At 44.1% G+C, this 27,851-nt stretch overlaps 1 protein-coding gene across 1 annotated transcript in view; it reads left to right on the forward strand.

Annotated features, from left to right (window-relative positions):
• LOC124606480 overlaps positions 1–26,862 on the forward strand; it is a 358,898-nt gene extending 332,036 nt beyond the window's left edge. The window contains exons 13-14 of the mRNA XM_047138463.1: positions 12,613–12,844; positions 26,582–26,862. Coding sequence (XP_046994419.1) covers positions 12,613–12,844; positions 26,582–26,862 — 513 coding nt within the window. The remainder of the gene's footprint in view (positions 1–12,612; positions 12,845–26,581) is intronic.
• Positions 26,863–27,851: the final 989 nt, after the last annotated feature.

Consider the following 27,851-nt stretch of genomic DNA (forward strand, 5'->3'; position numbering starts at 1 on the left):
ATACCACCTAAATTAATAATTGATGGTACTGATCCCCCATGGTACACAAAACGGGTCAGATCGTTGTTGCAGAAGCAACGAAAAAAGCATGCCAAATTTAAAAGAACGCAAAATCTCCAAGATTGGCAAAGTTTTACAGAAGTTCGAAACATGGCGCGTACTTCAATGCGATATGCTTTTAATAAGTTCCACAAAATCTGACAGAAAACCCAAAGAGATTCTTCTCATACATAAAGCACACCAGTGGCAAGACGCAATCAATATCTTCACTGCGCGATTACAACGGTGAAGTCACTGATGACAGTGCCACTAAAGCAGAGCTATTAAACACGGTTTTCCGAAACTCCTGCACCAAAGAAGACAAAGCATATATTCCTGAATCCAAATGATGAACAACTGCCAAGATGAGAAACATAGAAGCAGATATCCTCGGTATAACAAAGCAGCTTAAATCGCTTCATAAAGGCAAGGCCTCCCGTCCAGATTGGATACCAGGCTGATAAAGTAGCTCCATATTTAGCAATTATATACAACCACTCGCTCACAGAAAGATCCGTACCTAAAGACTGGAAAATTGCTCAAGTCACAGCAATACCCAAAAAGAGAAGTAGGAGTAATCCGCTGAATTACAGCCCTATATCACTAACGCCGATTTGCAGTAGCGTTTTGGAACATATACTGTATTCGAACATTATGAAGTACCTCGAAGAAAACGATTTATTGACACGTAGTCAGCACGGTTTCAGAAAATATCGTTCTTGTGAAACACAACCAGCCCTTTATACTCATGAAGTAATACGTGCTATCGACAGGGGATGTCAAATTGATTCCATATTTTTAGATTTCCAGAAGGCTTTCGACACCGTTGCTGACAAGCGTCGTCTAACCAAACTGAATGCCTACGGAGTATCGCCTCAGTTGTGCGACTGGATTCGTGATTTTCTGTCAGAAAGGTCACAGTTCGTAGTAATAGATGGAAAGTCATCGAGTAAAATAGAAGTAATTTCCGGCGTTCCCCAAGGAAGTGTTATAGGCTCTCTCTTGTTCCTGATCTATATTAACGACATAGGAGACAATCTGAGTAGCCGTCTTAGATTGTTTGCAGATGATGCTGTCGTTTACCGTCTTGTAAAGTCATCAGATGATAAAAACGACTTGCAGAATGATTTAGATGAGATACCTGTATGGTGCGGAAAGAGGGAATTAACCCTGAATAAGGAAAAGTGTGAAGTTATCCACATGAGTACTAAAAGAAATCAGCTAAATTTCAATTACGCGATAAGTCGCACAAATCTAAAGGCTGTAAATTCATCTAAATACTTAGTGATTACAATTAAAAATAACCTAAATTGGAACGATCACATAGATAATATTGTGGGTAGACTAAACCAAAGACTGCGATTCATTGGCAGAACACTTAGAAGGTGCAACAGGTCTACTAAAGAGACTGGTTACACCACGCTTGTCCGCCATATTCTGGAGTATTGCTGTGCGGTGTGCGATCCGCATCAGGTGGGATTGACGGATGACATCGAAAAAGTACAAAGAAGAGCAGCTCGTTTTGTATTATCGCGAAATAGGGGAGATAGTGTCACAGACATGATACGTGAATTGGAGTCGCAATCATTAAGACAAAGGCGTTTTACGTTGTGACGGGACCTTGTCATGAAATTTCAATCACCAGTTTTCTCCTCCGATTGCGAAAATAATCTGTTGGCACCCACCTACATAGGGAGAAGTAATCATCACGATAAAATAGGAGAAATCAGGGCTCGCGCAGAAAAAGTGTAAGTGCTCGTTTTTCCCGCGTGCCGCTCGAGAGTGGAACGGTAGAGAGACAGCTTGAAGGTGGTTCATTGAACCCTCTGCCAGGCACTTTATTGTGAATAGTAGAGTAATCACGTAGATGTAGATGAATCAGTTTCAGGTAGGTGAATAGCCGGGCATCCGCTCATAAGACTCCTACCTCTCCAGTTAACTACGGTTTTCTATATGACCGTGTACCTAAAGTCCCTAATCTGTTCGGTAAAGGCATCTACTCCGAAGATTGGTTGGGTTGTTTGGGGGAGGAGACCAGACAGCGAGGTTATCGGTCTCATCGGATATGGGAAGGATGGGGAGGAAGTCGGCCGTGCCCTTTCAAGGGAACCATTTCGGCTTTTGCCTGGAGGGATTTAGGGAAATCACGGAAAACATAAATCGGGATGGCCGGACGCTGGATTGAACCGTCGCCCTTCCGAATGCGAGTCCAGTGTGCTAGCCACTGCGCCACCTCGCTCGGTACTCCGAAGAATAATGCAAAACCGAGAGAAGTAGATGAAGTTATAACAGAATCGCCACTGCTCAGTATTTTAGTAATGACGATTAGAAACAAAGTTCGGGTAACTTTATATACTTTTAATTATGTAAAATAGTTTTTTAATTAACAGTAGTTAGTGGAAAATTTGGAAGAAACATTTCCAAAGTATGTCATTAATGAAATAACCAATGGTCACCAGCTCCTCACCGGAACAAGAATAATTAAATTGAAACTGAACTTTATACTCGTAAGCAATCTTACTTAAGGATAGTTATTGGTGTCATGACGCAGGAACAGTACCTAACACACACTTTCAAGTACTTCATGTCACACATGTCACAGTAGTCAGATAAAAATCAAATAGCAAACACATAAAGCATATACACTCCTGGAAATGGAAAAAAGAACACATTGACACCGGTGTGTCAGACCCACCATACTTGCTCCGGACACTGCGAGAGGGCTGTACAAGCAATGATCACACGCACGGCACAGCGGACACACCAGGAACCGCGGTGTTGGCCGTCGAATGGCGCTAGCTGCGCAGCATTTGTGCACCGCCGCCGTCAGTGTCAGCCAGTTTGCCGTGGCATACGGAGCTCCATCGCAGTCTTTAACACTGGTAGCATGCCGCGACAGCGTGAACGTGAACTGTATGTGCAGTTGACGGACTTTGAGCGAGGGCGTATAGTGGGCATGCGGGAGGCCGGGTGGAAGTACCGCCGAATTGCTCAACACGTGGGGCGTGAGGTCTCCACAGTACATCGATGTTGTCGCCAGTGGTCGGCGGAAGGTGCACGTGCCCGTCGACTTGGGACCGGACCGCAGCGACGCACGGATGCACGCCAAGACCGTAGGATCCTACGCAGTGCCGTAGGGGACCGCACCGCCACTTCCCAGCAAATTAGGGACACTGTTGCTCCTGGGGTATCGGCGAGGACCATTCGCAACCGTCTCCATGAAGCTGGGCTACGGTCCCGCACACCGTTAGGCCGTCTTCCGCTCACGCCCCAACATCGTGCAGCCCGCCTCCAGTGGTGTCGCTACAGGCGTGAATGGAGGGACGAATGGAGACGTGTCGTCTTCAGCGATGAGAGTCGCTTCTGCCTTGGTGCCAATGATGGTCGTATGCGTGTTTGGCGCCGTGCAGGTGAGCGCCACAATCAGGACTGCATACGACCGAGGCACACAGGGCCAACACCCGGCATCATGGTGTGGGGACCGATCTCCTACACTGGCCGTACACCACTGGTGATCGTTGAGGGGACACTGAATAGTGCACGGTACATCCAAACCGTCATCGAACCCGTCGTTCTACCATTCCTAGACCGGCAAGGGAACTTGCTGTTCCAACAGGACAATGCACGTCCGCATGTATCCCGTGCCACCCAACGTGCTCTAGAAGGTGTAAGTCAACTACCCTGGCCAGCAAGATCTCCGGATCTGTCCCCCATTGAGCATGTTTGGGACTGGATGAAGCGTCGCCTCACGCGGTCTGCACGTCCAGCACGAACGCTGGTCCAACTGAGGCGCCAGGTGGAAATGGCATGGCAAGCCGTTCCACAGGACTACATCCAGCATCTCTACGATCGTCTCCATGGGAGAATAGCAGCCTGCATTGCTGCGAAAGGTGGATATACACTGTACTAGTGCCGACATTGTGCATGCTCTGTTGCCTGTGTCTATGTGCCTGTGGTTCTGTCAGTGTGATCATGTGATGTATCTGACCCCAGGAATGTGTCAATAAAGTTTCCCCTTCCTGGGACAATGAATTCACGGTGTTCTTATTTCAATTTCCAGGAGTGTATTAATTTTCGAAGATCATTTAAAATAAGATTGTTTACTGGCTGTGGACAGAAACTTTTTGTTACGTTACTCACCGTAATACTGACTGTCGTAATTGTAACAAGCAGAAAGATTGAATTTACTCACTCTTAAGGACTGTCATTCACCTAGCAGTTACTTTGATATTTCGTTGTAATAGAAGTTATAAATTATGCCACAAGCTATAAATTGGAACTGTGCTTTGACAATGTAATTCAGTGTCGAAGTTACATAAAGTTTTACTTCCAATATTTTATTATGAAAATTACTCTATTTTTAGCAAATGAATTAATACTGGTTTTTGCGTCATTCTATTTCTGACATTATTCATACTACAACCAAAGATTTCATTATTACGGAAAAAACCATGTTTTGATAATATAATAAATTAATGTTCACTTCATTTTCAGTTCATTTTCTCGGTATATGGGATGGATACTATTTGGATCATGACTTAGGAAAATTATTTACATGACAATATGCACGAAAACAATTTTATTTAAACAATAAAATTCCAACTACGCTTGTCAGTCTATTACACTTCTAGTTATAAAAGGCTAGACTTTACTTCGCTTCATGATGCCTTTGGTTTGTCCATTAGCTTCATTTATCGGTAAATGGGGCACAGATTGATCTTCTTGCCATACCATAGCCAATAAAAAGGGCCCACAATATTCTTGATGTTATGTGAATTACTCTTGCTCCATTCTTACTGTGCCAAATAAATGCCATAGCTTGCCCGCATTAAACATCCGCCAAAACAACGATTTCAGTTTTCGCTGCTCCGCACGTCGGAAACAGACTTTTTGTCTCCACACTTTTGCATAGGCACACCGGCGAATACACATAACCAAAGACACCAACCGTCTCCTCTCGACTACGAATTAGTAGTTTTTTGACGCGCTCTCACGCTCAGCGATAAGGCATTTACAACATATTACACTCTTTGACAGTAGCTTTTCCCTGTTGAGGCCAGCGTGTCTACTTATAAAATCTTAACATTCCATCCGTATTCTCTTTCTTAAATAAGAAATAGCATTTGTAATTTGAAAACATATTTGCAAGATAATATTCAGCACAACTAATAACGCAGTCTTCGAAAAACACGTAGAAAATGTATGATCACCCAGATAGTTGTGGTGTTACATATAACCCACGTTTCACTGATTTTCATCACCAAATGAAGAAACAAGGAAACGTCCAAACCAACAACACTGAGGATACCATGACCCACATGTTACACGAATAATAAAAATAGCTTCACACACAGTATCACATCTTAAGAATATCTCATTGCATTCCACACTTGAAAAGTAATACCAGAAACGTTTAATATTCACAGAAAATAATGTATATACATGGCATAACAACAATCACTCCATCCTTTAAACACTAGCACATAGAAAGTAACCATTAGTTAAACATTACAAAGTCAATATTTTCTATCACACAGCATGGCATTAATCTGTGTCAATCTTCTATATTTTAAATTTTATTTCCTGTAAAAGAATATGAAATTTTCTATGCACAATATTGCACTTCCTCCACAAGAATATGGAATTTCATGTGTGCACAACAGTGTACTTCTTGTGATACATCATGACATTTTGTGCACACAACAGCACATCTTTACACCACACTCTGTCTTCTTTGTGGTGCTTACATGGCAAGCACATCCATATGCACTCTGTTTCTCTTTCACCCCACTTACAATATGGATCCTTCGTCATGAAATTAAACTGTTTGACATTTTTTACCTGCAAATTAAATGGCAAGTCTTAGTTTATTTGCTATTACATCATTATTGTAAACAGCAAATTTTCTCAATACTAATAACACTAAATCTTGTTTATTTCTTCATGCTTTCCCTGCGATCTGTTGACATCTTGTATATTCGGGAATCCAGCCGGATATTCACGTCGTTCTCGCACGATATTTCAACAGCGTGCCTCGCTGTCTTCTTCAGGTGCTACCTGAGACTGGTCCTTAGGTCAATCGAATCCAGTATTTATGCCTGGAAGGAGCTGAGCCTTCCGTCTTCGGTCCGCGCCCAGTCGAGTGTTCCCTCTGTGTTCCGCGCCCGCCAGACTCAGCTTCAATGGACCCCTCCAGCAGCGGAGTTTCGACTGCTGTCCGCGCCCGTTTTGGCCGTCCCCAACGGTTGTGGACGTCATCTGAGGTGTGTCAGACCAGATCTGAGATGTTGGGTACTCTGTCTCATGACTGTTACTATGATTTCCACTTCCGTTTCGTGCTGGGCGCTCCATAATCGGTCCTCGCTGTGTCGAGTGTTCCGTCTGTGGTCCTCGTCCGCCGGACACTGCTACATTGTCCCTCTCTGGTTGCCGGTGTTCAGACCGCCGTCCGCAGCCGGCCTGGCCGTCTTCTGAAGTCGAGCTCATGATCTGGGGTGTGTCAAATCTGGTCTCTAATGTCCGACACCTTGTCTCACGGCTGTTCTCTCGGTCTCCGCTTCTATTTCTTGTAGGATCCCGGAGTGTCCTACGTTGAGTTTTCACAAGCTCAAGTGGTGGATTCCACGCACATGAGCGCGATAGGGGGGAGGGGGTAACTGCCTCCAAGCAGCAGGGCCTTTTGTGGCGTCGCCCATTCGTACGATCGCCGCTCGGCCAACAGCTGGCTGAAGCTGATAGCAGGCAGCACGTCTATCGGATGATGCATTCCGCCCATGCTGTCATCCCGTGAAAGTACTTGTTTACTCCTGCAAGGCGTTTATTTCTCACATGTTATTTCACCTCGACAAGAGTACTGCGCCACCCCTGTCCCCGTTTCACTGAAACGTGTTTCCTGCAGGCCAACCTGACTGAGGTGACGAACTGACGTTTACAACCATATTTCGTGATGTCATTAATTTAATCACACATTACATTGTCATAATGCCTTACACCATAGATTACTGTAACATTTACCGCCATGCTGTATAATACTGGGTGTAACTGGTAGAAGTGCATCGAACGGCCTTACCACAAACATATCACAGACTTTACGACGTGATGTTTTTTGCACAGTCGTTACTGCACCACTAAATGGACTATGCCTCTTACTATAGACTAACCTTTTATCCTTTTATCCACATTCCAACACCTGACTTGCTTCTCATGGGAAAATAAGCAATAATAGCTTGCTCTTGCCACATGTACTTGGAGGTACTAACCAACCTCAAAGCATACGACTTGTAATAACTATAATTATTAGTCTGAAAATGAAGTAAATACTCATTTAGTGTTGTTCAGTACACCGACCTCAGTCAGCATTATAAATAAGTGCATAACATGTCATCAATTTAACCACAGACTGCATTGTTACAATTTTTCACACCTTTAATTACGTTTATCTTAACAACTATTTTGCATAATACAGTACTATGCCAGTAATTTAGTCACACACTGCATTGTCATAGTATCTTGCACCATAAATTACGTTAGTATTTACCGAGGTTTTCCCGAACGTGAAGTGGAGCTTGTTTCTTACTGGTCCAGAGAGGAAGGGAGAAAGGGGGAATGCTTGGTGCTTAAAATTGTTAGCAGTGCTTATCTGCAAAGCCGACCACAGATTTCCGCCGGCCAGCGTATAGACATCGACGCCTTATGACTGGTCTGTAGTTTTTAACATGGGCTTCAAGCTACTTGTTCAATGCCTGATTTAGTAGCACTGTTTTTTCTGCGAGCAATCAGATTGGTCGCGTCTGAAGCGTTTATACATCCATTCTTTAAATAATACAAATTTCCCCCTATTGCTTGGTTGGTGGGAGGGGGGGGGGGGGGGGGGGAAGGGGAAGGGGTTGAGGGCGAGGGCGCTACCACAGTATGAGCTGCTCGACTTGGCTCAAGCGCTGTGGCCTGAATTAACATGGTTAAGTGAAGTTTAGTCTGTGATACAAGCATGTCACTTTTCGCTGGAAACACCAGTATGTATTTCAGCTCTATACTAATTTTTGCGCATCTTTGCGCATCTTTGGCTGGCAGTTTTGGAAATAGAATGAGTGTAATGCTTACAGAAATTTGCTATGACATCACACACTAGGATCTTACGTCATAAATGTGTATGCTATTTACCGTAACATTCTCTGACGTCATTATTTCTTGCAATGGAAGAATGTATCGTTTTAATACATACAATATTACATCAAACACGTTAGTAATGCATGAGTTGTTTATATAACGTACTGTGGTTTCTATTTAACATTTAAAGACTTTGCAAGTGCGTTAAATTATTCTCTGCTGTTAATCTGTTAACATCGCATTTAGGATAGAGATGTCGGTATTTGGAGAAAAATCTATAGACATTACAACAAAGTAACTCAAAATTGATTATCAGATTACGTACATAAAATCCAAGATGAAATGTAATAACATTATGAAATGAATGTTGCTACTCACCATATAGCGGAAATGCTGAGTCGCAGATAGGCACAACAAAAACTGTCACAAATAAGCTTTCGGCAAACAAGGAATTTATCAAAAACAGACGACAGGCGCACACACACAGGCACGCACACACACACACACACACACACACACACACACACACACACACACACACACACGCAAACGCAACTCACACACACATATAATAATAATAATAATAATAATAAAATTAGTTTGTTATTTACAACAATTACCCACATCCTCGTCCTATCCGTGAGCAGCCCAGACCTAAAATGACGAACCTCGCATAGTTCTAATAATAATATAAGTAATTTGTTAGCATTAGTTTATAACAAATACCCATATCCTAACCCCAAACGAACCTGAACCTCTCCCTGTGATGTACAAACATCGAATGGAGAGGTGTACGCAACTGAGCTAGTTATAAAGCGAGTGGAGAATAAGGGTATCCCGAATCTTATTGGTTCAACAGGAACAGGAGGAAAGGGAACATGAAGGTGTGGGTCAGATTGGGGTACACCTGGTTGACTTTCAGTCGCTGGTGATTCCCCAGAAGGGGAGTAGGGATGGGGCAACCTTGAATATGACCAACCCAAGTGTGTAAAGTGACACTAGCAGTGTTTATCAATGACCCTGATGTAAGACAGTTATCTTGTGCAGGACTGTTACTAGATAATACCGCATCCTCTGTGCGGGCACCAACTGCACCAGCAACGACTGAAGTCAAGGAGGAGTTCCCTAAGAACACTGACAGACTTGGAACCACCACTGAAAACGTGAGGTTGCAAATACGGAGGGATTCGACCGGTCTTCCCCCTGGCTAGAATACAGTTTCAGGAACTCTATCTCCTGGGTATGATAAGAAATTGACGGCTTATAACCCTTTAAAAGACTGAGTGCTGGAGTTGGCAGATCGGAGGTTAATTTGGCAAGATGGGGCTACATCCATCAAGATAATATTAAGTGCGCCTGTGGAGAAGACCGAACTGTTCATCATATGCTTCAATGCCGATTGTGTCCAGCCTCCTGCAAAGAAGATGAACTTCGTCAAGGAGCAGTAAATGCATTGGAGGTGGGGAAGCTTTACGGAAAAGTGATGTAGTCATCGACATCATCATCATGAGGCTTTCCTCCCAGCGAGGTGGATTCGAGCTTTTTGAACGATATGCCTCCAATGATTTCAATATAGTCATAACTGTGTGTATAGTATGCATGTTTCTGATACGAGACTAAATAAATAAACTGGACGACTCCTGGTTATTTAAGTGCTACCGTCGCCAGCATCTATTAAAAGGAGTTGAAGAACGCTGAAACACAAGTAGGCTACAAGGTGTTGGAGGTTCACGTCTCAGAATCAGGAATTTGGAGGCTTGCCAGCTCTGTGTACCAGGATAGACTGCAATCATTGGTAGTTCTGACAACAGAGTACAATGTTTGTGCAGGCGCAAGTTCAAATGGTTCAAATGGCTCTGAGCCCTATGGGACTTAACATCTGAGGTCATCAGTCCCATAGAACTTAGAACTACTTAAACCTAACTAATCTAAGGACATCACACACATCCATGCCCAAGACAGGATTCGAATCCGCGACCGCAGCGGTCGCGCGGTTCCGGACTGAAGCGCAGGCGCAAGTATTTCAGAACACACCATTTTGTGCACATTGTCGAACATGTAGCTGCACAGTAGACGAACGATGGGTGTTTCCATGTTGAACCAATGACACCGTCAGTTTCGACTGCAGTGGGCATGGGATCATCTAGACTGAACTGTGCACCAGTGTAAACTTGCCACCTGTTCGGATGACTGACTTTTCTTGTTACCCCAGGCCGATAGTCCTGTCGTTCAGGGAATGGTTGATCGAAACATGGGTGCATGCTGGTGCTGTCAGTATTATGCTATAATGGACTTTCACCTGAGCATCTGTGGCAGTAATCGAATGCACCACGACCATTGTGGGCTATGTAAACATTTTTAAAGTCCACTGCATTCCTTCCTGTATGATGTCTTCCCCAATGGCAAAGGCATCTTCCAGCAAGTCTCAAGGTCAGAATCGTGGTATGGTGATAGTGCAACATGAAAATGAAATCAAATTGATGTCTTGGCCACAAAATTTGCCGCCTGCAGTTCGTGGTCTAGTGGCTAGCGTTGCTGTCTCTGGATCACAGGGTCTGTGGTTCGATTCCCGACCGGGTCGGGGATTTTTTTCCACCTGGGGAATCTTATCATCATTTGGGCACTGCCGAGACTGGAAGTGGAAATATATGAAACTTGCACGGACGCTGATGAAGAAGATATTGAACGCCCCACAAACCATCATCATCATCACCAAATTCCCGAGACCTGAACGCAGTCGAACACATTTAGGCCGCTATCAGGAGCGGGCTACGCCCAACAAACGACTGATCCATAAATAACGGGAATTTGTGACCTGCGCATAGAAGCTGGTAGTACATATCTCTGGAAACATACGAAGGACCTGTCGAATCCGCAGCAAACAGAATCACTGTTGTGTTTCGTTCCAACGTTGGCGCAGCACGGTGTTACGGAGTCGGCTGTAGTCTGTGGCTCATCAGTGTTAATTATGTGGTGGATGGTGTCTGAGGCTCTCTGAATATATTTGCGGACGATGCTCTCGTCCACACGAAGGTTGCAACGGCCGAAAATCGTACCGATGTGTAGGAACATCTGAAGAACGTCGGCACTTGGTTTAGAGACCGAAACATTATCTGCAATAAAATAGATGTCTCTGAAATAGGAGAAAAGGCACACTTCTGTTCGATAACAGTACTGTTTTAAATCACAGAAAACCGTACCAGCTACTAATGATGTGTACAGGCCATGAGTCATCCATTGCCAGTGGCACCACACTGACGTGGTGCATAAGAGCATCGAGACAGCACAACACTGACATTAAGTACCAACCCTCTGTTATCGGCTGCCAGTGGCACCACACTGACGTGGTACGGAAGGGCGCTGGGACAGCACAACACTGACATTCAGTACTAACCCTCTGTCATCAGCTGTCAGTGGCACCACACTGACATGGTACGGAAGGGCGTCGGGACAGCACAACACTGACATTCAATACCGACCCTCTGTCATTGGCTGTCAGTGGCACCAAATTGACATGGTGCATAAGGGCGTCGGGACAGCACAACACTGACATTCAGTACCGACCCTCTGTCATCCGCTGCCAGTGGTGCCACACTGATGTGGTGTGGAAGGACGTCGGGACAGCACAACACTGCCACCACTGTCATCAGCTTATCAGAGCTTGCAACCGATGCTTCTCACGCAAGCAGCTCCTCAATTGAGATCACCACACTGTGGTGCAATCCCACCCCCCTCACCGTCGTCCCTTCCAGTCGATTCTCCCAACCAGAGAAAAATTACTTGCAGAACTGGGGACTGAATCCAGGTCCCCTGTGTAGCAGTCAGAAGACATGCTGTGCGGAAAACAATGTCAGCTGTAAAGTCCCTAGGACCAAGCGGTCGGACCAACCTAAAGAGGAACGACTACGTAAAAGTAGTGGCATGAAAGAGAAATGCAAGGACGAGATTTATTAAAAAAATCTTAAGGAAATGTAAACAGTACGCGCAAGAAATGGCTCGCAAAAGATTGTTTCAGCAGACTTTTGAGTATTGGAGACGTGGTAGAAATATCTTAAATGACTATAACAGGAAAAGAACTCGTAAGGTGTCGTTTTTCCCACGCACCAGTCACGGCTGGAACAGGAGAGGTGGGAATATGATAGGCGTAACAGGTGAGTCTTTCGCACCATATGCTGAAAGGAATGTAGATATAGAGGTATATCTCGCGTAAGGACCGCTACGATTTCATTTTATGTACTAGCTGTGGAAGGGAGAGGAAATTTGAAATTACCGTCTCCTTACCGTCGTCACAGTTGTGATTACTTGGTTGTACCTAGCAAAACCGTCTTTAGATCTGTGTAGCCGCCTATGAACTATTCAGTTCGTTATTGAGGACAGATACGCCACAATTTTAAGCAGTGGTGCTGGTTCTTACATTCACCTCTTGTAGGTAGTGCTCGGACAGCAGTGAGTGACCGCGTGGCGTAGGGAGCAGGGGAAGGGTTGTGGCAGAGTACGGGGAGGCCCGCCTCGCCACGCACCTCGCCGCAGCGCGCCCGCCTGGAGGCTCCGCGTGACGTCACGACGAGTGGCTGGAGCGGGCGGCATCGACCCGGCGCTGGAGCCGCAAAATTTCATTACGGGCTGCCCGGCCGCACCGCGCCATTGTGCGGTGCGGCAGTCAGCGGGTCGGTGGGCCAGCGGGCGCCGCCCCTGGGGGGTCGGCTGCCCGCCGAGGTCCCACCTGGCGTGGGCGCACCCCGCCCGCGAAACCACCGGCCACTCGCCAGCCGGCGTTCCGACTTTCTCTGCCCTCCAGTTAATACACAGTGCTAATCAGGACGGGTAGCCGATCCCTACTGATCCAACACAGTAGAGTAGCACTATGTTACCTCAAGCGTCTATACTAGGTCCACTCTTTGTTTCTGATAAAAAGTAAGTGGTCACTGTCAATTACCAAAAACAGTTGCTACAGTCTATTACTGAAGGACACAAGAGGAACAGTTAGGATGATATAAATTATTAGAATAGACGCACTCCCATGCTTTTCGCTGGTGATGCTGTTATCTAAGACAGCGTACCATTGTGGCACAATCGTGTGGAAATGCGAAAAGCTATTTTCAATAGATGTAAAGAATAACAGCTCATTTCAGATTTTGACAAATGAAGGATAATACCTGCATCAAACAGAAATAACCCTATAGTACCAGATTACTAGGTTAATGATGAATACCTGAAGTACATCACAGCGTACGAGACTTCGGGGTAGTTACACCGTTCAGTCTCATAAAAGTGACCACCTGTTAAAGCCTGAATAACCACCCTTGGCAGTGCACACTAGAGATGGGCAAAGCCGTTCGTCCTTCGGAACTAGTTCACTGTGATCGCTCTTTTTTGGGAACCGTTCATTTTTACTCGTTCACCGTTCATTGTGCTTGGGATATGGTTCTTATGCAAAACTGAAAATTATTAGCATAGGTGACTGAAGATGGAGGGTGCCAAAGGGGGGCACTTGCCTCCACCGCAGAGTAAAGTGCTTTTATTTCGTGATTCTGCGAAACATCTCGTTTAGTCAACTGCAGCGTTATGTGGCTGATCGCAGTGAAATAATATAAGGTGGCGCATGAAAAACCGGCCGCGAGTACAGACTGCTCGCCAATTACGCACGATTTGTTGACCGCTACGAGCAGAGTAGATAAATGTGTAATAATTAGGCAGTGAAGCAGTAAGTTAATGGAAACAACTTCGGAACAATAGATGACGACTGGTAAGTGATAATGAACAGTCTAGTACTCGGGGCCGATTTTCGTGCGCCACCCTGTACCACTGAAATAATATTGTAGAAGTTATCATATTCTCTTTACAAAGTGTGACACCATACACTCGAGACCGAGACAGACGGAAACGGGACCGACGCTTGAACGAGACCGGCCGACGTTCCGTTCGGGAACGAGACCGACAGTTTCCTGTTCCCGGGAACTATAAGTAGAAAACCGAGCTCGAAGTGAACTATGAAAGACCGCTCCTTAGAATTCGGTCCTCGCTCGTTCCGTTCATCTTGGTGAACCGTTCCATCGGACCCGTTAGTTCGCGAACGACCCATCTCTAGTGCAGACCGCTGCGAGACTTGCAGCAAGAGAGTGAGATTCTCGAAGGTACCAACAGGAATGTGGAGCCATGCTGACTCCATTACCATGGCCAGCTCAGCTAGATTTCTCGGCTGAAGATCCACGGTGCAAACAGCCCGATCGAGACTGTCCAACAGACTCTCGAATGGATTTAAATCAAGGGATTTTGGTGGTCAGGGGAGTGTGTTTTCAAAACAAGCACGTGCGCTGTACAATGTGTGTTGAGGATATATAAATTGCCGGTCGGAGTGGCCGAGCGGTTCTAGGCGCTACAGTCTGGAACCGTGCGACCACTACGGTCGCGGGTTCGAATCCTGCCTCGGGCATGGATGTGTGTGATGCCCTTAGGTTAGTTAGGTTTAAGTAGTTCTAAGTTCTAGGTTACTGATGACCTCAGAACTTAAGTCCCATAGTGCTCAGAGCCATTTGAACCATTTGATATATAAATTGCATGCAGGGGTGAACATGGTTTCCAAGGTTAGAAGCAGACTCGTGTTGATCCATTGTTCCTTCCATTATCACGAGATCATCCAGAGAATGTCACGGAAACGTTCTCCAGACCTTACCGCATGCACGGTGTTTGCTTTCAAACATTTAACGCCGTGCAGGCCAACGGGCTACTGTCCGATGAAGCACAACACGTGATTCAGCTGAAAAGGCCACCTATCGCCACGGAAGGGACGTTCAGTTACGGTAGTGATGTGCAAGTGGCAGCCTTGTTCGCCGATGATCAGGAGTCAGAGTGAGTTCCTGAACGAGGCACCTGCTGTGGCGGCCCGTACGCAGCAACGTTCGCTGAACGGTGGTTTAGGAGACACTGTTGGAAGTGACGTGGTTCAACTGGGCGGTCAGTTGCTCAAGAGATGCACTTCTGTTCGCCTGTACCCATTTCTGCCCCTGTCATCTATAGCCGTGGTGCTCCACTGTTGCCTCGGGCCGGTTTTCGGTAGCGCCATTTTGCTATGCAAGGTCACTTTAACCACGGCGGCACGTGGACAGTTAACAAACTTAACTGTTTCGGAAACGCTTCCTCCGTTGGTCCGAAAGTCAATGATGAAGTCCTTTTGGACGTCAGATAGATCGCTCCGTTTCCGCATTACGAGAACGAGTCCACTGTTTTAGGCCCAGGAGAAACGATAGAGAGTGAAACCAGGGGCGGACGGCCTTTAAACAAGTGAGGAGCTGTCTGGTGGGCAGAACAGCCCGTGTAGAGGGGGTAGGCAGCCGCAGACGCTCTCAGTAGAGCGACGGAGTGTAAGTCACGTGATCTCTTGCCCGCACGCCTCCTGACCGGTTTCCGAAAGGCTGCTGCGCTATGCTGCGTCTTCCTACAGGCTCTGTACTACCTTTGGAATTTACTCCACCACTTGCGCACTCACATCAAGGGACGTAAACCTGACTGGAAGAGCAGGATACAGAATGTAAAATTTTAAGGAAAAAAAATCGATAATAGCTTATTAACTTGGGCATGAATAGCAGCTTCTGTGATTGTTACGTATTCTTCAAAGACAGCAGATGCAGCAGTTCTTGAGAATGCCACGTTTTCTTCAAAGGCAGCATATAAACAGTTCTAGAAAGTACTGAATGGTCTTCACCATTCTTTCTGTTGGTCACTGTAGGGCGGAACCGAACTTCAGCGATAACATTTCGGATGATGTATTGCTTTATCACCTCATTTACATTTGTATTTGATAAACTAGCTTCGCAACTGTGAAGAAGCCTGTAACATGTAATCTCAGAAATGCATGACACAAAAGAAAGGGTCCTGTGACAACCGGTGAACGGTGGAAAAGCAACGACATGCGGTTGTCGTCGCTGCAGGTACGTCCAGCACAGACAAGGAAACACTTCAGTGTGAGTTCGCAGAAGGGCAACGATGTTTACGGCATTCGTTCGACGCCCCCACATGTTGACTACCACGTAACCACAATATTGGCTGCTAATGGCAAAGGGAACGGGACTGGTGAGCACAGCATGGGGCTATGGAGTGTAGTTGAACTGCTTAGTCGACGGGTAGCCCGGAACAGTGCTACAATGTTAGTGGTGTTGATGCAAAGCAGAGCAATGCCAACGATAAACAAAGCAAACATTGCATTATATCTACAACTCTACAACAACAGTTGCCGAAGTTGACATTTCCTCAGAAAGAAACCCAAGGAATTTCGCAGAGCGAGGAAGAAGTGGCAGATGAAATTTAGCGACTCTACTCAATGAGCCAGTGGAATGTGCGGTGTTCTACACGCTCGACCGTGTGGACAATTCACTTCAGGAGTACAATGACGACGATACGTGCTTAACAAGTGAAAGTGATTCTGAAGCAGGTGTGGAGGCGTGTGTTCATCACCCTTGTCGGACTGGGAGCCACAAACTCCGTCTCCAGTGAAACTTAGTAAAGGACAATCGTTCTCCAAGCAGCAGGTACTAAACATAATTACGTACATGGAAGATCATCCGCAGCGTTGTGGAAAAAAATTTGTGAACGGATTTGTTACCAAAACTGGTAACTGCGAGTTTCAACGGTTCTTCACACAATTTCGAGGATGTGCATGATAGTGACCTTCTACGTTATGAATATCAAATTGCGCGGGACATAGATTACAGTGATTTCAATGTAAGCAGTGGTTGGCTGAACAAACAGCGCAACAAAATTGCAAGACGTAAGATAACGAAATTTCAAACAAAGCGCCGAGATGACGGTGCACAGAAATCTGCGCTATCGGCGCGAAAATTTTCAGATGAGGTAAGCAAACTTATCCTGTCCTTCAATAAGGACTTTCTTTTCAATTCTGACCAATCGGGATTTGATTAGAAAATGCATATGAAATCTCTGGAAATTAGAGGTGTCAAGATCAACGAACATCATTGCCTTAGTGCTTTCGTATCCAATTATGCCGACTGTTAATTTGGATGGTAAATTGGCTGGACAGTTATTTATTGTGCCGCAATAAGTTGTAAGTGCTCTATCCCCTACGATTCTTTCTCGTGTGGGTGATGTTGCAAGAACAATAGGGAATATTTACGTCACAGCAAGCAAGTGTGGGAAAACGGGCGTAAGAGAACCACGTCTATGGTATGAGCATTGCTTTTCGCCAATACCTAGTCAAAATAACTTTCTATTGCTTGTTTCATGATCTGTGTATAAAAATTATACTCCTTTAGAGCAAATTATCGCTACTGAAAAGTGTGTGCACTGGAATTCATACCCCCTGGACGAACTTGACAAATTCAGTCTCTGGATGTTTGTTTTTTTCCGTGCCTATAAAATATATCACCGCAGTGTGTGCAGCTATGCCTTAAAGGATAGCCAGCTGCATGATTAGTTCCACTACAGACTGTTTCGCATTCGGTTGCATGCCATCACATTCCATCAGTTCTCATTACCCCGTTAAACCAGAATTATTCTGTATGTATTCTTTAAGAGTGGATACGCAGCTAAACGTCCATCACGGTTTGTGACTCGGAAGGAGCTCGCCTTCGATCTTGATGGTGCAAACCTCTGTGGTCACTGTGGTGTTTGTGGTGCAAGTTAATGATTTATTTTAAAGATTTCTCGAATGTCGACGATGTACATTTTGTGAAGTGTAGTACATACACCATATAGAAAGTTGATTTCTGCACCTCCTGGACACTCATTTCCTGTCGTGCTCCTGATGCTCATGGTGGTTCCTTAGCAGCTAATATTTTTCATGTTGTATTCGTTAACACATCACTTGCGAATGAGCCTTGCTGGAGACTGAACTTGAGACCTCGCACCCGTGGGGTCCCTCGTGAGTCGGCGTGCCGCTCTTCCACTGTATTCAGCGAACCCACAGCCGAGATGCATATCGAACAACTGTTCGGCAGTAAACCCCGCTCATACTGCGGGTCGCTTACACAAAAATACCCAGACAAAACCCGTCAACAGCCTCAGGACATCTGTCGGTGCGTTCGCCATGTGCAAAAAGCGCTGTACGTCACAACATTCTTTGAATGTTTCTCAATGGTTTCCCCACTAAGGGCACTATCATCGAATGAAAGTAGGTGGTCGGAAACGGTCTGGAAAGCTGGTAAGGGAGGCTGTGCGGAGAATTGATTCTTGAGAATGCAATTCGATACGTTGCGCCGTTCCCGAGTTATTTAGCACTGAAGTCAGCTAGCCAGGTCGTGGCGCGTGCAAATTCGAGCAGCCTGCCGGATACAATGTCACAGACTTGTCCTTCGTTTGAGGATGTCAGATTAAACACCTTTCAGCCGTCAATTTTCAACTTTATTTTATTAGCAAACCAGTTTCGGCGCGTTATTACGCCATCTTCAGGCCCCTAACCGACGTGTAGGAATAATATACCTCGCTTGTGATCGAAGCAGGGAGCAGGGGCCAGCAATACTCACGTCGGAATGTGGAAAGAGTCAAAGTCTCTTTTTTTTTTTTTTTTTTTTTTTTGCTGGTATACCATTCTGTATTGTACAATTCTAATGCAGACAGAATTATGATCTATAATCCTTGTGAAGATATTCATCGATTGAGTAGAAGGTGTTGGCCAACAGGAAATTCTTTAATTCACTCTGAAACCGATCTTTATCACTTACAAGACCCTTGATATGTTATGTAAGTTACTGAATATATGAGTACCCATGTATTTGACTCCTAATACACATTGCTTTTGGTTCTGGTATTATAATCATGTTTTGCACTATTTTGTATAAAAAGGGGGCCTCAAAACGGCGTAATAAAGGGCCGAAAGTGATTGCTTAGTAAAATAAGATTAAATATTGACGACTGAAAGGTGTTTAATTTGACATCCTCAATCGAACAGCCGAGTCCCGCAACCATCGGTAAAAAGATGGACATACAGAGACTTGTCCTTCGTTTGGTTTCCTCAAACTGAACAAACGTAGCTTTTGCTTAGCTTGAATTATCACGTCAGAAAAAGGCACATCTTAACTGGTAACGACCATTTCAACAATTGGTAACTGACGGGCCCACAGTGGCCAGTGCATTACCGCATTTTGGAGCGTGTAAGTGCTGGAATTTGCGTGCGCAACGATCTGGTCCGTAACTTCAGTGCTTAATAACTCGTAAATGGCGCAACGTAGCGAATATTTTTCTTAATAATTATTTCGCAGCACATCCTCCCTTCCAACATCGTTACAATCTTTTAACACCGTTTCTGACCATCGTGTTTATTGTAAGTGCTACTACTATCGATAGAAGTACAGTACTGTATAGTAAAAGCTGAACAATTTGCCATTTTGAATCCCACGTTGAAGGCTCGCGTTAAAACACTAGGGAACGCTTCCACTTTTTAATATGCTCTTAAGGCCATCAAATGTACATTCGTCGCGCAGATAATATTACGGCATAGTAAACGTATTGGCTTACATCTGACTTTAATAGGCAAGCAAATTGAAAGAGGTGATTAGACGACTATTTTGAGATGTGGTACATTCACGTACGTTCCATTTAAGTCATATCTTGCTGTTCTAAATATCTACCAAATAAAGTTAAAATGTGTGGTGTCATCGCCAGACACCACACTTGCTAGGTGGTAGCTTAAATCGGCCGCGGTCCATTTAGTACATGTCGGACCCGCGTGTCGCCACTGTGTGATCGCAGACCTAGCGCCACCACAAGGCAGGTCTCGATATACGATAGAGCACTCGCCCCAGTTGTACGGACGACATTGCTAGCGACAATACGGACGAAGCCTTCCTCTCATTTGCCGAGAGACAGTTAGAATAGCCTTCTGCTAAGTCCATGGCTACGACCTAGCAAGGCGCCAATTGTAACAGTGCATGTATCTTACGAGTCTCATTTGTATAGTCAAGAGAGATGTATCACAAGGAGTAAATAAAGTTAAGTATATTCCAAAGCTACGTATTTTCTTGATTGCAGTCATAACGTATCTTGTTCCAGACTCGACGCCAGTCGGCGTGTGTGTACGCGTGCCTTTCTTTCGGCTACTTCAGTGTGGCGTAACAGTCTTGTTACGTCACAACAAAATGCTTTACCAATATCGCATTTTCTGATTTGTGTACGACACATCCACATAATTTTATCGGTAGGTAAGAGCTACATTCATAAAAAAATTGCGAGATAATGTTAAAATGGAACATAGCAGACATAAATATTTCATGTCAGAAAAATAGGGAATTGTATGAGTCCCGCATCTCGTGGTCGTGCGGTAGCGTTCTCGCTTCCCACGCCCGGGTTCCCGGGTTCGATTCCCGGCGGGGTCAGGGATTTTCTCTACCTCGTGATGGCTGGGTGTTGTGTGCTGTCCTTAGGTTAGTTAGGTTTAAGTAGTTCTAAGTTCTAGGGGACTTATGACCACAGCAGTTGAGTCCCATAGTGCTCAGGGCCATTTGAACCAATTGTATGAGTACTGAAAGTACAATTATGATCCCAATTGTATTGACTGTTTCTACCTCTTTAAAAGAAACCTGTCAGAAGTTATTTAAAGAGCAAAGAACCGGAAAGTGCAAAGTATTTTGTAAATCTAGGAATAAAACTAAAGCACCCTCGCAAGTTATTAAAACAGTATCCTGTGTTAGGTCGGATAATCACAGTACTATCAAACTGATTGAAAAAAGCGTTAAACTGACCCCTCACTGGTGGCTAATACTTTTAACCGTTCAACAGAACATGAAGTGGAAGATTCACAGCAGCAGTTTCAATAAACTGCACTCACTCACATAGACTACTAGAATTTTTACACAAAGTACAAGCTGCCCTTTGTACTCACAATGTACCATGGTGGTACAAAATTGCTACTGTGGGATGATTTTTTGAGGGAATTCCAGTAAGCACAAAAATATTTTCCATACAGAGAAAGAATTCTAGTGATAAAGCAGGTTAAAATCAAGGATTCATGCAGAACATTATTTAAAAGTTTAATATTTCTACCTCTGCCATGTTTATATATTTATAAAAAAGAAGCATCTTAAAAGGAGAAAGTATCTTCAGACATAAATGTGATTAACTCATACAAAAATATGCAAACACCGAACTTACATTTAAAAGCAGCAAATACTAGTGTATGAAAGGAAGGTGTGTATTATGCTGTAGTTCTGTTGTATAACGAAATGTGTTTGCATTCAAATATGCCCTCATCAAATACATTTAAGATTTAGTTGAAACTGATGTGTCGACAGAAGTGCCGACACAGTGTTAATTTGAGGGGGCCGATAGGCACGATATCTAACGCAGACGGGCGTGAATTCTGGAACAGGATAACTATTGAATGGTAGCAAGAAAAGTACGTAGCTGGAATATACTTAACTTTATTCACTCCTTGTGATACATCTCTCTTGACTATACAAATGAGACTCGTAAGATCCATGCACTGTTACAATTGGCGCCTTGCTAGGTCGTAGCCATGGCCTTAGCAGAAGGCTATTCTAACTGACTCTCGGCAAATGAGAGGAAGGCTTCGTCCGTATTGTCGCTAGCAATGTCGTCGTACAACTGGGGCGAGTGCTCTATCGTATATCGAGACCTGCCTTGTGGTGGCGCTAGGTCTGCGATCACACAGTGGCGACACGCGGGTCCGACATGTACTAAATGGACCGCGGCCGATTTAAGCTACCACCTAGCAAGTGTGGTGTCTGGCGGTGACACCACAGAAACAATTGTTGCTTGGCCACTGCTTTTATTGTCTCTTAATTTATGGAATGCCTTAATGTGTGAACTTCACTTACAGTAACATATATGCTAGTAATACAACTCCTCTGTATTATGTTCTACCTATATTTAGTTTGTATTTTTTTATGTTAACTTACTCTGAGGTTTATAAAGATGCAATAAGAGGAGCTGAAAGTAGCAAACTGTAACTAAACTCCGACCCAGTGTACTCTGGCCTCCTACAAGCTAATTTCAATGAACATGCACATTAACAAACATCGTACACAGAAAGATTTACATTTACAATAACAATGTTTCTTCTAATCTGTTAACTGCATACTACGTTTACAAATGACGCTTTGCACCCATGGAAAGGGCTCTCAACAAGCCGGGTCCAATGAACTGGCCCATTAACAAAGGTACATATAATGATAAACATTTCGAATAACATTATTTATTGTGATCCAATAGTTACATATTACATTCACAAATGATAAAACAGTTTCTGTATAAATGAGTCACAAGCTGCAATGACAGGGAAAGGAATTTTGGTAAATTACAACTTGTAATTTGCAAGGATAATGTGCAACCCAGAAAGTAATGTCAGGTGAACCAACATTCAGATAAATTTATATGAAAGTTATATACATTTCAAGTAAACGGTTATTATTGTTAAAAATCACGATATGTTACCTCTGTTTCTTCATGCTGCTACAATATGTGGTTTATAATTTTCCTTTTGTCACATGGAAAACAGATAAACCAAAACCTTGAACATCTGCATAATCGGTGAGTAATTCCTTAATCACACCACAGCAAAGTGGTACTTCCCTATGTAAGTCGCACACATAATTTACAATACTTTTATATACTGATATTCACTGACAACAAATCTTCTCTTCATTTTCTGTGAGCCTTTCTGCAGTTCTTAAAATGTCCAACTCAACTGGTAAAATGTACTTTCAGCCCACAAAGTCTGAAAATTCACTTCGTCTTGCGAATGTTTCTAGGAGAGCATGTCCATTTTTTGTCAAAAAATCTGTGCATTCATCACAAAACTCTTCTTCAAAACAGCATGTACTGAAGTATCTGCTACATAATGCGCATTATTTATGTCTAGGTCTGTTAAGTAATTAGTGCAAGTGCTTGGGCCAGTCAAATTACTTGGAACGTCTGGTTTAAGGCTATTCTGAATAGTGTCAGAGAAAAGGAGCAGAGCACTCTCACTATAAGAGCAGTAGTCTGTATTACTGAATGGTGTCATGAAATGTGTCACAGTAATAAATCTGAGGGCTTTCCTTGTATTTAATACAGATGGATTCGTACCAGCTTTTTTGCATATTTGGGCACAATTTTTTTCCAAATATTGATAAAATCTGTTTTCCATGAGGAACGTGTGGCAGCTTTCGCCAGACATATAAATGAAAGTGTGCTCATAAGAGAACCTGTATACAATGGCTTCCACCCAAAATCTCCTATCTTGGTTTCATCAACAATTTTCACAAAATTTTCTAGAAACTGCAACCTGTTTTCAAAATTATTTTTTATCAGTGAAGTCTTAACACCCATGTACATCAACAAAGTGAACCATTTATTTAGGAGTCTAATACATGCTATGGTAAGAGCTTCAGGTGGCAAAATTTTTAGAGTTAGTGACATTTTCAGTGCACTAGCTGTTTTCAAGGACAAGTATCTTAATGCAAGGCCAACATTCACTTTTTCATAATGTGATGGAGTTAAACAGATATTTGAAAGATGATGCGGCGATATCAGTTCACTCTCATTGGTTAACTCTGCAGTCCACAATTTTGGAATATAGGCAGATGTGACCACTACTGACCGTAACCTTTCTTTAGCTGCTACACGTTGAGAAATAACAGTGTAACTGCTCAGGATAACAGAACCCCAGTTTTTTTTATGAAGAACATCTGCAACAACACAGATATCGGAAGTAGTATGCTGGAAAGAAAATCTACATTCTGAGCGTGATTTCTGTTCATTTCTCCCATATTAAAGACGGAACAGACATTTCAATCAGTTTCTGTTGGTTATTAGTAAGGGAAAGAGTGAGAGTCCTAGTTACATTTCTTGCAGTGCTAGGTGCAGTAACATGAGCTGCGACCTCTTGCTTCCATTTAGATGTAATGCCTCTCCAAATTACAACTGTCAGATGGCACTCTGTTGCTGAACTGTTTCCCAAAGTAACAGAACCACAAAATGTCTTCCTCTGATTGTCATGCCAGATATTTCCATCTCGCCAAACATTAGAACAAATTCCTTTTCAAAGTCTTTTATAACGTCTACCTTTGATTTGAAAAACAAAAAATAGAAATTACAAAATATAATTTCACACAACTTATATGATTGTTCAGGTTTCTATATGAAGAACATGGATAACCATTTTTACGAATCTAATTATAACATTGTATTGCTAACACAAATCTTAACTTCACACCTTTCACAATGTTGTCTTTTGACCACTTTCGAATTGTATTGCTAGCAAGTCAGCTGATCTGTTCTGAGGAGAGAAAATTACTTGTTGCCCTATCAAATCTTGTCGGTCTGTTTTTAAGTGAAGAATTCTCATGTCCCAGAAGAGCAATTCTCTTCTGAAGTTCTGCTGTATCTGGATCAGGTGTCTGCTCCAACTTGTGTACCACCTGCGTGTCATGATTGTTTGTGGGCATGATGGGCTCTGAGGAACCATGTTGCACCTAGATACTTAGACAAAAATTAGTCTTACAAAATGCAGTATGTAATCACATGATTATATTATTAATCACAATGATTTTCTTTAGTTTCTAACAAAAACCAGAGTGATCTGAAATGGTGGATAAAACAGAAAGATCAAGTTGGGTTTCACATTTTGCAGGCTGGTCATATCACTAAACATTGTGACAGGGCTGTGAATGGCCAAGTCTGAGCACAATGTCTGTCAGAAAATTTATTGGAGCTTGTCACTGGTGTATATTATTCTTATGTATATTTTTATTTTGTGGCATACTTTTGGTTACAGGAGGAGAAGGTCTCAGGAAAGGTGGACATTTAGTTTCCTTGTGGAGAACACTGTGGACAAAATGAATACTTGACAGGTTAAGAGAGCTTTGGACTTGTTGATGGCTTCTGACACGGTAAACTGTAGAATGGTCATAACCATACTACCAGAAGTTGAATGAGACCACAGACTAAACAATACTGCGAAAGACTTTTACAGAAATAGGACGTTGGTGATGAGGGGAAATACACTTTTAGGCGATGTGAAATTAGTTTGGGCACACTACAGAGCAGTGTGCTTGAGGAACTACTGTTTGTAATCGTTATAAACAACATAGAACAGGTTTTAATAATACTTATTATGTTTGTTTATAGTTTCATAACACCTAATGAAATTATATGTGCTGAGAATTTCAATAAACTTAAGAACAATGAAAACTAGGTGTAAAAATTAGGTAATTATCTACAGAGTGAAAGTCAGCTTGTGTGTTTCTCAGACAGGGCACAGAAATTGGACCTGTTGGGGGATGACTGTGGTGTCACAGAAGTGTTGACAGTAAGCAGTGAGAAGAAAATACGTCCAGCAATTAATATACTGAGGAAATCAATGGAGGTAATGGAAATGGCATCAGTAGCAGGCACTCATCAGAACTAACTCATTAAGATAAAGGCGTTCGAAGAAAGCTGCCGAATATGCGTATAGTGGCCACATAGGAATTAGCAGTTGATGGAATACTTTGTCACAATGCAATAAATGCAAAATGCTTGTAGGAATGTACACAGAGGAATTAAAACCTTCTGATATTTGGAAGCGGGTAATACCATTAGAATGGAAAAAGGAGGATATTCTAGAATTTAAACTAAGACCTGACCATAAAAGACATATAAGGAGATATCCATTTTTAACAAAGGGTTAGAAGACGGAATAATTTAACAAAGGGTTAGAAGACGGAATAATGTGTCAAGATAATTTGTAGAAGTGTAAGTGAAGTAGTAAGTCCCCCCCCCCCCCCCTCCTCACAAATAAAAATCCTCCAATGGTACTGAGTTCACCGAGTCACTACAAACTTTTCACTGTCACAACTGGGGGCGAGAACGAAATAACTAGAAATAGTGAATAGTAATTCATACTGGGGTGTACTAATGCAAGACCACGTTCACCCATTTCGCGTAATGCGCCTCCTTCACAAGCAGGGAGAATTTTCCACGGTGCATGGATCTGGTGTGAATATCAGGCGTTCTTGGAGCGATATTATGCCAAAGGTAACTGGATGAAAATTTGTACGACTTAGCTGGTTTGGGAAAATGAAAGTTTGTGACCGGACCAGGAGTCGAACTCGGATTCTGCGACCGGTCGTCGAACACGCTTCTGGTCTGACTTAGATTCCCGAGGCATGTTGTGGCCCGAGTCCATTTTCCCCGTCGCACGCAGCCGCACTGTATTCCCGCAACGGTAAGAACGATGTATGGTATGCATCCGCACTGAAATAGATGTACTGGCCGTCAACGCATATGTGTGGACTCTGTTGTTTTGGATATGTCCGAAAGAACAGACACCACACTTATAAATGAAAAGGTGTTCTTTGCATTGGACAGCAAGCATAGTGCTCTAATGAGCAGTTAAACACCGAGGATCCCTTCTACTGAAATGCACAGTATCCAAAACTGAGGAACCTCTGGAAAATAGCCTCTCCTGTTATCAACATAACTGTATACATTTTTTTCGTATAACCAGCTGACATGACGAGAGCGCTCGCGTTGTGTCGTGCAGGAGAGCAGGGCTACGAGGAGGTGTGGCGCCTTCTGCAGCCGGGGGCCGGCCCAGTGGAGGCGGCGTGGTGGACGGCGGGGGCGATGGGTGCAGCGGGGGCGGCGCCGCTGCACTGCCGGCTGCGCGATGCCAGCGCCTTCTCGCGGCTGGAGGAGCGGCGCCGGCGCTACGGCTTCCAGCGCGGCCTCGGGGACCTGCTGCCCGCCCTGCTCGACCTGCGCAAGTTCTCGGTGAGTCATCAGTGACGCAACAACCGTGACGTGGCGCCTCGGCATTACCGATCTTACACTACCTTCAGCAGCGTCCGAACAACAGAAATTCTTTAATTTGTTTGTGAGTGTTTTCAGATGCCCGTATCATATGCAGTGAAGCCGAACCGAAACCAGTCGCAATAAATACAGCAACATATAAGGGGCAGTCTAATGGAAACCGAACACGCGCCATAACACTAAGTACGCGCCACAGGTAGCCCCGCTATTGTCACGTTTCGATACTGTCACCACTGTGGCAGGGGAAGGGCACAGTGCCACATCACAGAGGCACGCAGTTGTTAGCTTTTGATTTAGGTCGCCGGCATATTGGTCTAATGTGGTGGTCCAGCTGTCACAGTGCGGTGCGGCTGGCGCCTGCGATCAGACTACCCTCCAGACGGCTGTGTAGCAGACGTGGCCTGCATTCCTCACCTGTTCGCTATACGGGCTCTCGCAATCACACGGAAATAAGTTCCTCGGGCGCGATACCACACGCTTCAGCGATGTGATTGGGAAACCCTGCAACATCATTGGGCAGTGCAGATATTTCGTCGCGTGATTTTATTGTGTTTGATCACCTGAAGAAAGACGTGCGTGGACGTCGGCTTCTGTCGGACGAGGAAGTGGAAGAGTGGGAGCGGTTGTGGATCCATCAGCGGCCGACTGCGTCCTACGAAACAGGAACTTATCGTCTCATCTCGCAGTGAGATAAGCCTCTTAACGCGTGTGGTGATTACTTTCGAATGGAACCTTTCCACGGTCCCGTTGTAGCGTGAGTTCGGTTTCCGTTTGACTGCACGTCATAAACTATACAGTACGGTTTCCTCAGTGGTGAGGTTGAACCACAGCATGTGTTTTGTGATCTGAGAATGGACGACGCCGGCTAAAAGCAGCGATTCCGTCTGAAATTACGCTGGCTGTACCAGAGAAATTATTTTCGAAACAATCCATCACTCTGCGTCTTCAGCTTGACCATAATGTCG

The sequence above is a fragment of the Schistocerca americana genome, chromosome 3 (assembly GCF_021461395.2).
Source record: "Schistocerca americana isolate TAMUIC-IGC-003095 chromosome 3, iqSchAmer2.1, whole genome shotgun sequence".
NCBI lineage: Eukaryota > Metazoa > Arthropoda > Insecta > Orthoptera > Acrididae > Schistocerca > Schistocerca americana.